The sequence below is a fragment of the Azolla caroliniana genome, unplaced genomic scaffold (assembly GCF_043228905.1).
Source record: "Azolla caroliniana isolate FFs.n. ecotype wild unplaced genomic scaffold, voAzoCaro1.0.p SCAF_21, whole genome shotgun sequence".
In the NCBI taxonomy this organism is placed as follows: domain Eukaryota; kingdom Viridiplantae; phylum Streptophyta; class Polypodiopsida; order Salviniales; family Salviniaceae; genus Azolla; species Azolla caroliniana.
Genome location: NW_028230456.1, coordinates 4852088 through 4863080, shown reverse-complemented (window position 1 = coordinate 4863080; position 10993 = coordinate 4852088). Strand labels below are relative to the sequence as shown.

The window sequence follows — 10993 nt, the reverse complement described above, 5'->3', positions numbered from 1 at the left end:
AAATGATACATCTTTTTATTTTTGCTTTGCACTATTCCTAATCCTTCACCACAAATGCACTACCTTCAAGCTTATGTGAAGCATATTGATTGAACAATGCACAGCTAACTGTAGTCTTGTCACCAAACTCCAAATCCACTACACTAATGCACTATTGACTGAGCATCCTTCTCCCAAATGTCACACATCTATACAAACCACATGCAATGCGAGTAGCACACATATAACACCCCTATGCACACATGATCTATAAAAACCAAATGAAATGTACGTTGTAATACAGAATGCATAAAAACGAAACGCAATGCTAGTAAAAATGCTAACAGGGAACAAATAACAGCCACACCGCTGCCGCACACAAACAACATATAATCCATGTGACATACCAAATGCAACTGCAAGTGCAAACATTAAACCAAAGATTCTCAGGCGAGAATTAGGAGTAAAATATCTTCAGCGGCTAATGAAATTATTCACCAGCATAAAAGCTTTCATATAAGTTTCTTTAAGTTTTCCATAATATATCTGAGAAGAATGTCAAGCCCATGTGGCAGGATACCATATTGCTGCCAAGGGAGCATTGGGATCGATTATATATACTACAAATGGAACCCTGTAAAATAACCAAGCTTGGTTATCAATTTGCTTGGATTTTTATCTTCATAAGCTAGCTTCCGGCAAAATGTATATCAAATCTTAGATATTGCATTACCCAATCTTAGATATTGCAATCTAACCAAAGGATGTATATCTCTCTTTCTCCTTTGTATGCATCATATGCATCTGTGTTATACATGGTCTATGAATAATCCTACTGCTCTTTTTCCGAGAGAAGCTGTGTCAAAAATCATGAATATGTTGATACACCAGTATATAGATATAGAGATTTTATGTACTCCAACAACCAAACCTCTCAAAAAATCGATGAATTTCACACTTCTTGTGCATCGATATCTGATCTTGTATTCTATATAGTTAAGATAGTTTGTAACTAAGCGGCAGTGCCTACGCATTGCTCTTCACGCTTACCAATTGGTCCTGCTGGAGATGGCCCATGAAAACCCTTTGTAACGGCATCTTGCACACACCAATGAAACGGAATAGGAGTAACATTCCTATTCTTGCAATCAAAGCAAACATGACAACGCAAACCTTGATTTGCATTTGCATTCACATTCACACTAGCATTACTCTCACTTCTACTGTAGTTGTGGCTCGAAGGTGGATGTTGATATATGCCCATATTATTAGTCATAGTATCTTGAAATATTCCTGTTAGTATTTTGGGGTATTCAGCCACTTTTTTATAGGACCAATCAAGACCAACCTCCACGAATTCTTCATCATATGAGCCCACACTTTTATTGTCCTTGGGTATGTTATAAATCCAATCAATACTCCCATTTCTATTTGAATCTTGATAAAGAGATTCTGATGACCCATTTTTGTTATAGGCCTCTTCAGGGACAATAAAAGAATTATAACCATTGACACTATTATGATGATGATATTCCAACTTCATTCTTTGAGTGGGTAAAGCTGATGGCATGATTGATGAATACCCATAAGAGGTTTGCAACGTTGATTGTTCGTGCCTTGAAAAGGGATTCCAGTTATATTCTCCATGATGAAGATGACCCTGGGACTGAATTGTTTGTACAATTTGCTCAACCATGTCACCATTGCTCAATTTAAACTGAGAAGCATACAATTCTTCAAATGTCATGCCTTTTGTAGGGAAAGCAGGCCTTTTGAGAATGATCTTCTTTCCAACTTTGTTGTTATTATTTTCCTCCCGATTCTGGCCCTTAGATGCACCAGAAGATTCTTCTCCAGGCTCTATTTTCTCATTATTCTGACCTCTCACTCCTCTAGTACATCTAAACATCCAATCATCGCGTGGATCTCTCTCTCCAACCCACTTTTTTGAGCCTTTTCGCTCTCTTTTAGGCTTCTTCATAGATACAAGGAAATAAGAGTCTCTATCCTTGTTTGGATTGTGCTCGCTAAGGAATGTGTTGAAATTTGTTTTGATAGTGATTGGGAAGCGCTGCCACTTCCCCATATCTTTAATCATCTTTCGACAAATGAATACAGCTGAAAGCTGATTCGGTGGTAGGCCCATTTTTTGGCTTATAAGAGACTGAAATCTCTTGAATGTTAGCACTGAATTGATGTCCACAAAGCCTTTGTCTTGTTCTTGCTCCCCATCGAAGAAAACCACCGGATAAGGTGTAGGAAAGCTCTCCATTACGAAAGTTTGCATGAATCAGCACTTTAATATTATTGTAGATGAGTGCTTCCTATGTGCAGAAAAATAAAATTAGGATTGACGCAAGCATGAACAAAACAGATTTAACAACGTTATAAATACAATTATGTTACTATGTTTATCAAGTGTCCATTCATTGAGACTCACAGGTATATTCATCAAATGCACAGACGTCAAGATGTCATCATAAAATTAGAACTTTTTCTTCATTGAAAACCAAGATAAACTTTGGATGGAAAACCCCTCAAATGCAAAATTGATTTTTCAGTGAGCCCACATAAACCTCTGACTCGAAAACCCATCATAGGTTTAACTATCACTGATAGACAAATCGATCAAAGCAAAATAGATTCTTCATCAAAGAATAAAAAAAACAGTGAAAGTAATATCGGGTCTGCATTAAAACCAATCATAGCAAAACTAGCTTCCTCATAGAAACGGATCCAAGAAAATTCGATTCTTCATAAAGAGAAAACATCAAAGCATCAGAAATCTATGAAAGATGAACCGAAACTCCAGTGCAAATCCATGAAAGAGAAACCGATCTACATCAAAACAGGATGGAAGCATAGAAAAAAAATCTATATTCAACAGACGGTTAAGATCCAATGCAAAAAGAAAGGCATGCAAAACTAAGCAATACCAGAGCGATCAGATTCAGAAATAAATAAACAAAAAAGTAGGAGGATCGCTTCAAATCCTACAACAATCTATAATTCCATAATTAAATCACATACAAATAAATTAAGAGAAAGATGCATATTAAATCAGGACAAAGAGGAAACATGAATAACAGCAATCAGATGGGCGAATTTTTTTTTATTTTTTTAATTTATTGTTAAAAAGAGAAGCAGGAAGAAAGGGAAGAATACCTGGGTTTTTTCTTTATTTTATTTTTTCTTTGCTACCGATGGTGGAGAAAGAAAGAGAGGGAGGGAGGGAGAGAGCCTCTTATGTCTGTCTCTCTTTTTCTCTGTCTATAGACAGAGAATGGAGAAGAGAAGAGCAAAATGAATGGAAATGAAAGAGAAGGGGGGGGGTTCTGTGTTAAATCTGTGGGCTCTGACACGTGTGTATCTGCCTGCAGAATCGTGTCCATCACACTTCCTCTCCTTCTTTTTTCTTCTCCTAACCTCGCTCTGTTTTTATAAAATAAAATAAAATAAAGCTTTTCATTTTCTTCTCTCTGCTCTAAAATGACTTTTAACTCTGTCTCTGTCTCTCTCTCACTCTGTTTCAATGGCTTCATAATGTGTCATAAATAAAGACCCTGTTTTTTTTTCTCCTTCACTACACACAAATGGGTATTCCATGTACAATACATACATATACTGTATACATATACATATACATATACTCTATACATATATACATATACATACACATATACATATACATATACATATATATGATATACATATGTATATGATTATATCTCTGTCCACCATGGCTTTTGCCAATAACATCTTGCTTTCTCTCCTAAACAAACCCCTCCCTCATATCTCCCGATTTTTATTATTATTTGTAGCATTGTGTGTGTATATAATATATATATATATGTATGTATGTATGTATGTATGTATGTATGTATGTATGTTTGCGATCTCTCTCCGTCTATGTCATGTGCATATTCGAAGAGAGATGGATCGTGAAAATGGTTTCAATAGTATTATTTGCCTTGTGCACGAATGCTTCGCTCGCGCATCGATGAATCAGAACAAATCATCGATGAGCTTGTATTGTGAAGGAAGGATTGAGTAGGTATTGTTTTGGCATAAATGCGGTCAATCATGCTTTTGTTTTATACAGAATATATGATATAGTTTTTGCCATTTGACGTTATAATGTGCATATAGAGGGTGTGTGTGTGTGTCTTTGAACACTTTTTGCAGGTTGTGCATTAATACATCTATACCTTACACATAAGCCATGGATAGTGTATTATACGATAACGCGGTACTTGAAAGGGATAGAAGGGCTTCAAATACCATGGGCGAAGACAGTGGTTCAGAAATGGGATGAATGCACATGATATTCACCACTTGGAATATGTGATAGGAAGAGGAGGAAGAAATATGGATTTCGGCTCGGGTGTCAACATTCAAGGAACCACTCTATACATGGTGACTCTATATGTATCACGTATTGGTCAAGTTAGCATGCGCTCGTCCACTTGGTGGGGGTGTGTGGACATTCAAAGGACATTGATGGGGTGTCAACATTCAAGGGGCCACCGCCCTGTACATGGTGTGAGACTTCTATCTATATCATCATGCATTGATCCAAGCTACTGTTGATAGGCAACAAGTTCTTGTTGGCTCTCGAGCAATAAGGAAGCGTTATGTATGGCGTGCGCATTAACCAACATTTTGGTTGGGTATGTGGACATGGGGGAAATCCCAAGTGGGGTGCTACCATTCGAGTGATCACTTGCGCTATACATAGAGCGAAGAGTTTCTGTCCCCGTATCATGTGTTATTCATCCAGGCCATGTGTGTTGATGGGCAAGCAACAAGCTCTTGTTGGGTCTCGAGCTGTGAGTGGCATGGGGAAGAAGTTTACGTGTGTGGTGGCCACATGTCCGCGTTCATTCATTTTTTGCTTGGGTCATTGATCGGGGCAAGGGCCGATCGGGCGGCATGGCGTGCTCCTCTTTTTCTGTCCGCTCTCGGGTGGGCGGGCGGACAAACAGATTTTGTATGTACGGGGGGAGCCTTCTTCGGCCTAGAAAACTCAAAATGTAGCGAGCCTTCTTCGGCCCGGAAAACTTCATGTTATAAGCTCTTCCTTCTTTCCCTTGCTTTTTTCGTTTTCTGCTTTCTGCTTTTCCTTCCCCTGTTTTTTGTTTTCTGCTTTCTGCTTTTCTTCCCCTGTTTTTTTTTTCTTTCTTTCTATCTTTGCTTTTTTACCGGAGACACAGAACAGAGTACTAACGGAGAAACAGGGGAAAGCTGCTTTTTTGCTTTTTTCCTTGCTCTGCCGGAGACACAGAACAGATCAGATCAGATTACAGAGAAACAGGGGAAGCTGTTTTCTTCTTCTTCTTCTTCTTCTTCTTCTTCTTCTGCCGGAGAAACAGAGAAGCCTGCTTTTTGGTTTTGTTTGGAGGGGGTAGGGCAAGAGAAAGGCCCTGGTAGAGTTGTTTGTAGTCGCCATGGCCAGATCGGTCCTTTCCTTCTCCCTTTTTGCCCTCCTTCTCGTTTCTTACCTCCTCCTCTGCACTCCTTCCTCCCTCTCCATCGTCGCTGCTTCTGAACCAGGTACCTCTGTCGCTCAGATCCTGCAATAATCTTTCTATTTTGTTGCTTCTTCTCCCTGTCGGAAGTAGTGTATGTATATGAATCTTGGGGGTATGAAACTGAAATTTGAAGATCAGAGACACAAAACGATGAGAAAACGATGGCTTTACGCAGGGGCTAGATCCACCAAGAATCCATCTTATCTTTTCTTAGATCTACTGTATATGTTTGATTTTGAGGCATTTATATAGAAATTGAAGCTTGGAGTTAGAAACGATAGGATTACGCAGGTACTTTAACCCACAAGGACAATGACTTTTCTTGCTGGAAGGACTGTAAATTTATGGCTTTTGGGGTTTTCACACATAAGTTAATTATGGAAACACAAACAAATAACCCTATCATAAGATGGATTATATTTCAATTCAAACTCTTTAAGAATCCTTTGTTTTTTCCCTGCAAGACCGATTGTATAGATATTAATATCAGGATTTTTCAACAAAAATGATCAAGGGAAACAGAAACAATGAAATTACAAACAAATTAAAACCCAAACATGCAATGAAAATCTCTTCTTAGTTCAGATTGTGTAAGAGTCCATCGTTTCATGTTTTAAGAATTCTAGATTTCAAACTAGTGTATAGCTGTGAATTTCGAATCTCTACACTGATTTGAAGGCAGGAAACAGGAACAGTGGGATTATAGAGAAATTGATATCTGAGGTATGAGGAAGCACTGATAATCTCAAGTAATCTCGACTTCTTATGTGCAATAGAATTAAGAAGAACAACATAACATGTTTGAATGAAGTTTAGGTGAAGAAGGCATTTCCATACAGAACCGGAAACCTTAGGATGGATAAAACGCTGATAACTTTAAGTGATTTAAATATTCATGTGTGTACTATATCTAGAAAGGACCACTTAATAACATATTTTCAACTTCCTTACATGTATTGTGGCTAAAATAACGTATTTTCAATTTTCTTACATGTATTGTGGCTAAAAGAGATGGCTGATAACTTATTTTGCATGAAATAGCAGGTGAAGAGAATAATGCGGAGGTTTTTGATGATGGTGCAAGTGAGACTGGAGATGGCGAATCAGGATTGGTTATTGATCCTACATTTACTGATGATGTTTCTGATTCAGAACTTAAACCAGCACCCGGGGTAGAAACAGTTTGTTTCTTTCCAAAAAATGCTGATAAATGTAGGTATTTTAGAAATGGTGACTATGTTTTAGTATGCATTCATTTATGTATCTATAACTCGGTGCCTATTTCTGTGTGTATATATATTTAAGGAAAAAGCTGAAAAATATGCTGATTTTTTTACTTCCTCAATTGCCCCTATATTGTTGTTATTTCCCCAAATGCTCCTGGTGGAACCCCCAAAAGAGAGAAAAAGGCCATGTGATTGCTCAAACAGCACACATAATTGCTGGAGAATGTTGTTGATTGAGATAATTTTGGCAAATAGCAAGAATGTAGGGGCAATTGTTGGAAACAAAAACTCTGGGTAGTTCAGAGTTTAGCCCTATATTTATGAATGTCATGAATCGCTTACTGGATTGGTGTAATTTCAGCTATACCTGCTGGGGAGGAAGCTGAGGTTATTGTTGGAGTCTCAAATCATGGTTTGGCTTGCATATTTATCTTCTTCCTTGCTCTGAATGAGTTTTCCATGACAATGTTATGAAAAGGACTAAATTATCTAAAATTTTCACAGGAGAGCTTCCATTGAAGGTTCATTATATATCGGCAAGTTTGCATCTCACTTATGATCACAAATATCAAATTCAGAATTTCTCAGGCCTGGTAAGTTAAGTCAGAAATGTTCAATCCTGACAATTGAACTTTTTTTCAAAATGATTTGAGTTGATCATCCGCCACCTAACCCTGTTAAAAATTAAATTATGACTACTAGGAATTTGCCAAGTCAACAGTTCCTCCATCAGTTCAAGCATCTTTTCCCTACAAATTCACTGTGAGCAAGTACCTTCAGGTAACTTCCCTATTCTACTTTGTGGTGTTTTTTATCCCTTATCGTTGTATTTACATTTATATTAGTGTCTATCCATGTCACTTTAGGGAAAACCCCATAATGCTGGGAGCTTTTCTTTTTCTTTATTTTCCCCAGGGGATTGATCAATATTGGTTTTGGGGAAATAACAAAAACTTGGGCATTTTTGGATTTTTTCCCATTAGATTAGTAATTATCCAGTTTTTTTTTCCTCATTGCATGTATCTCTGCCTTCTTGTGCAGGCCGGGAGCTTTGCCCTTGTTGCGAGCATCTTATATGAGGTTGATGGCCACCCTCACCGCACCGTTTTCTACAATGGGACCATTGAAGTGATAGAAGCTAGTGGATTTGCTAGTGGGGAGACCATTTTCCTAGTAACACTTGGTTCAGGATTATTAGGTCTGCTGGGCATGTGGTTATATGGACAATTCCAAAAGATTTCTAAGGTAAGTAATATCATTCTATTCTGATGCAAGGTAGGGATCGCTAATTTTGTGATCTTTTATGCTCATAAAATATTTGTTCTCTTTTGCGTAGAAGACACGGAGGACTAAGAAAGTTGAGACGGGTACTCGGAGCTTGGAGGAAAATAACAATGAATGGCTTCAGGTTCTTTCTCTTCTTTCTCTCTCTCTCTTTGGTGAAAATACACAATTATATTAATAAATGTGTGTGAAAAACACTACTTACAATGGGTGCCACAATGTAGTATGGTCACCCATGAACTACACGGGTAGTAGAACATGTTGAATTTCCAATAGGCAAGACGAACACGAAAATTGCCACATTAGTACTCCCTTCAACTTTTGTAGATATGCTTTGACTCCATGCTTACCATCAAATACAAAAGCATTGTGCATATCCCAATTATTAGCAATGGGCCCGGTTTCGGCTCAAACCGAACCGAACCGTTAAACCGTGGCTGAATGGTTTATTAGTTCAAAAATAAATAAATCGTTTGGTTTGGTTTCAAATGTTATGATCCGGTTTGGTTTTGAATTTCATGGTTTAACGGTTTCGGTTTATGTGGTTTGGTTAAAAGGTTTATAGGTTTATAGGTTAAAAAATATTCCTAGATTTTCACCTCTAGGCTAACTTATTAAATTTTATATACATTATAAGTAGAGTGTCCTTTTGATGTATGATTATCAAATTTATGATAAGTATGATGACCAAAATTATAATATGTATGATGACTAAATTTATGACAAGTATGATGACCAAATTTATAATAAGTGTGATAACTAAATTTATGATAAGTATGATGACCAAATATATGATGATTTTCTCACATAGATTCATAATATGTATGATAATCAATATCTCAAAAAAATGATTTGGTTTGGTTTGATTTATGATAAACCGGTTTGGTTTGGTTCTAAAATTTTCGTAAACGGTTTGGTTTGGTTTGGTTTCAAGGCCAAGAAACCGAACTGAACCGAAACCGAGCTGGGCCTATTGCTACCAATTATGACACAATCCCCAATACCTTGAAAATATGAAAACGATCTCTCTATTCTCTCACTCTCTCTCTAGTATGAAGAAATGCAAGGTATGCAATGAAAACCTAGTGGAGGATGAACATCACTTATTTCTTGCATCCTCGGTGTATAAGGTAATTGGGGAGGAGTATGATGACTTATTAGATGGGCATGATAATTTACTTGTAATATTCATATCTAGGGATCGGCAACGGTTCGGTTTAGGCTTAGCCGGTTTGGCCTTATCCAAGCCAAACTGGTTAAGCCTAAACCGTTTACTGGTTTTCAAACTTGAACCGAACCAAACCAAACAGATCCCTAAACTAGTTTAGGCTAAACCGGTTTGGCCTAAACTGGTTTGTGAACTGGCGTGGAAACCGGTTTGGGAGAAAACGACAATACTATTACAATGAATATTCAACTTCATACCATAATTTTATAACAATTAAATCATTTAAACGGCTTAGCCGGTTTGATCTGGTTTGATGAGGCTCAAGCCAAGCCGAGCCGAGCTCAAACCGTTAAGGCAGGCTCAACCCTATGCCGAACCGAACCGAGCCGAGCCGAGCCGCTAACCTGCTTTAAGCCGGTTTAGCCAAACGGTTTAGGCTTGAGCCGAGCCGTTGCCGATCCCTAGTCATATCCACCCCAAGAAAGGTGAGTACATGTGTGTTCATTATTTTTATGGAGAGAGTTTTTTCTACAGTATTGTACCTCTCCCTTCTTAGGAAAGAGTCATACTAGATGATATGTCTATTTAGTGGGTCAAAATTGGCCTCCTAGTGGATGATACAAAATCTATTCTATTTTCTCTCTCCGGTATACAAAAATATTCTTTGTGAGAATATATCTTTACTATCTACTAACGGAAGAGTTTTCTGAATAAATATGATCAGTATAAAAAACACAGTTTTTTATATAAAAAAATATGGTCATGTTTACTAATGAATAGTTTGATTTATTTACATCTGATTTGAAAATTGAGAAATTCTGAAATGATTTCAATATGATGACATTATGTTCAGAAGACTATGTAGTTAGACAAAAATTACAAGTTATCTTTTATAGTAGCTACTAACTTTTCAGTGGTTTATATTTTGTACAGGGTACTGCCTATACACAGAAACTCTCTAAAAGTATTTCACAACCCACCAAGTCAAAGAAGAAGAAATAGGTTTCTTTCGACCTATGTTAACAACAAGCATGCAGTTTTGTAGTGTATGTAGCCCATTGCACTTGAGGGATTGCCGATTTTATGTGCTCTCTAAATTTTCCAATGAATGAGAAAATGAGGCATTTAGAATCTGGTAGTATTTATTACGAAACTTCATCCTAGGAAGTGGTTCACATCATAAAAGAGATGATAAACTGTCTTTTTCTTTTTCCAATCAGTTTGGGGAACTATATACAAACTGCATATTGTATGCAAGGCTATGGATTCAATTTCTTCTTCTTGGAGATCAAATCACATTGAAAACTCAATAGTAACAGCTTATACATGGCATAGCAGTAAATGTTGATCAGGGAAAACAAAGTTTTTCCATGATCTTTGAGGTAGTTTGATTTGTCCTTACTGTGTTGTGTATGTATCGGATTCCAAAATAATGGTAAAACATCTCACAAGAATTTGAACTTATGATGATTCATTTCATTTAGACCACAGTTCGAATCATTGCAACATTCTTCGTGTAATACCTCAGCTTAACAACTTGAAAAATGTTGTCAATGTAATTAATTGGGTGGAAGAGGGTAGTAAATGAGGCATTGAAGAATATTTATTCATAAGCCTGAATTAATATGTAAGATGGATCATGGAAAATACAAGTAATTGGCAGTAACAAGTAATGATGAATTTTTGTATAGTTACCATTATGCAGGAATGTAATTTGAAATAGGCTGCCATAGTTCCTTCAGTTTTCTTTTATCTTGGCCTCTCAAAACAAAGGGCTTTCTCCTTTTGTATGATCATGTAGGTTG

General features: G+C 37.1%; 2 protein-coding genes across 4 annotated transcripts; one reads left to right on the top strand and one right to left on the bottom strand.

The window, feature by feature from the left end:
- Window positions 1-436: 436 nt before the first annotated feature.
- Window positions 437-2389, bottom strand: LOC147850452 (uncharacterized). Its single transcript, XM_087336674.1, has one exon. It carries the CDS (start codon window positions 2264-2266, stop codon window positions 992-994), a length of 1275 nt encoding a protein of 424 aa, XP_087192800.1. The 5' UTR covers window positions 2267-2389; the 3' UTR covers window positions 437-991.
- Window positions 2390-5378: 2989 nt separating this feature from the next.
- LOC147850451 (translocon-associated protein subunit alpha-like) lies at window positions 5379-10573 on the top strand. 3 transcript variants are annotated; one of them, XM_087336716.1, is made up of 8 exons: window positions 5379-5532; window positions 6552-6722; window positions 7098-7148; window positions 7241-7329; window positions 7439-7516; window positions 7778-7981; window positions 8076-8144; window positions 10122-10573. In XM_087336716.1, exons 1-8 carry the CDS (start codon window positions 5427-5429, stop codon window positions 10188-10190), a joined length of 837 nt encoding a protein of 278 aa, XP_087192842.1. In that variant the 5' UTR covers window positions 5379-5426; the 3' UTR covers window positions 10191-10573. The 3 variants fall into 3 exon arrangements, with proteins under 3 accessions (XP_087192842.1, XP_087192839.1, XP_087192840.1); XM_087336713.1 differs by having other exon boundaries at window positions 5381-5532; window positions 8073-8144; XM_087336714.1 differs by having other exon boundaries at window positions 5383-5532; window positions 6555-6722; window positions 8073-8144.
- Window positions 10574-10993: the final 420 nt, after the last annotated feature.

What these genes read in the sequence shown, in the direction of transcription:
- LOC147850451 (XM_087336713.1), top strand. Translation starts at nt 5,427, where the DNA reads ATGGCCAGATCGGTCCTTTCCTTCTCCCTTTTTGCCCTCCTTCTCGTT. An exon ending in TCCAAAAAATGCTGATAAAT is followed by an intron (nt 6,723 to 7,097) that starts GTAGGTATTTTA and finishes GTGTAATTTCAG; the next exon opens with CTATACCTGCTGGGGAGGAA. An exon ending in AATTCCAAAAGATTTCTAAG is followed by an intron (nt 7,982 to 8,072) that starts GTAAGTAATATC and finishes TCTTTTGCGTAG; the next exon opens with AAGACACGGAGGACTAAGAA.
- LOC147850452 (XM_087336674.1), bottom strand. Translation starts at nt 2,266, where the DNA reads ATGCAAACTTTCGTAATGGAGAGCTTTCCTACACCTTATCCGGTGGTT.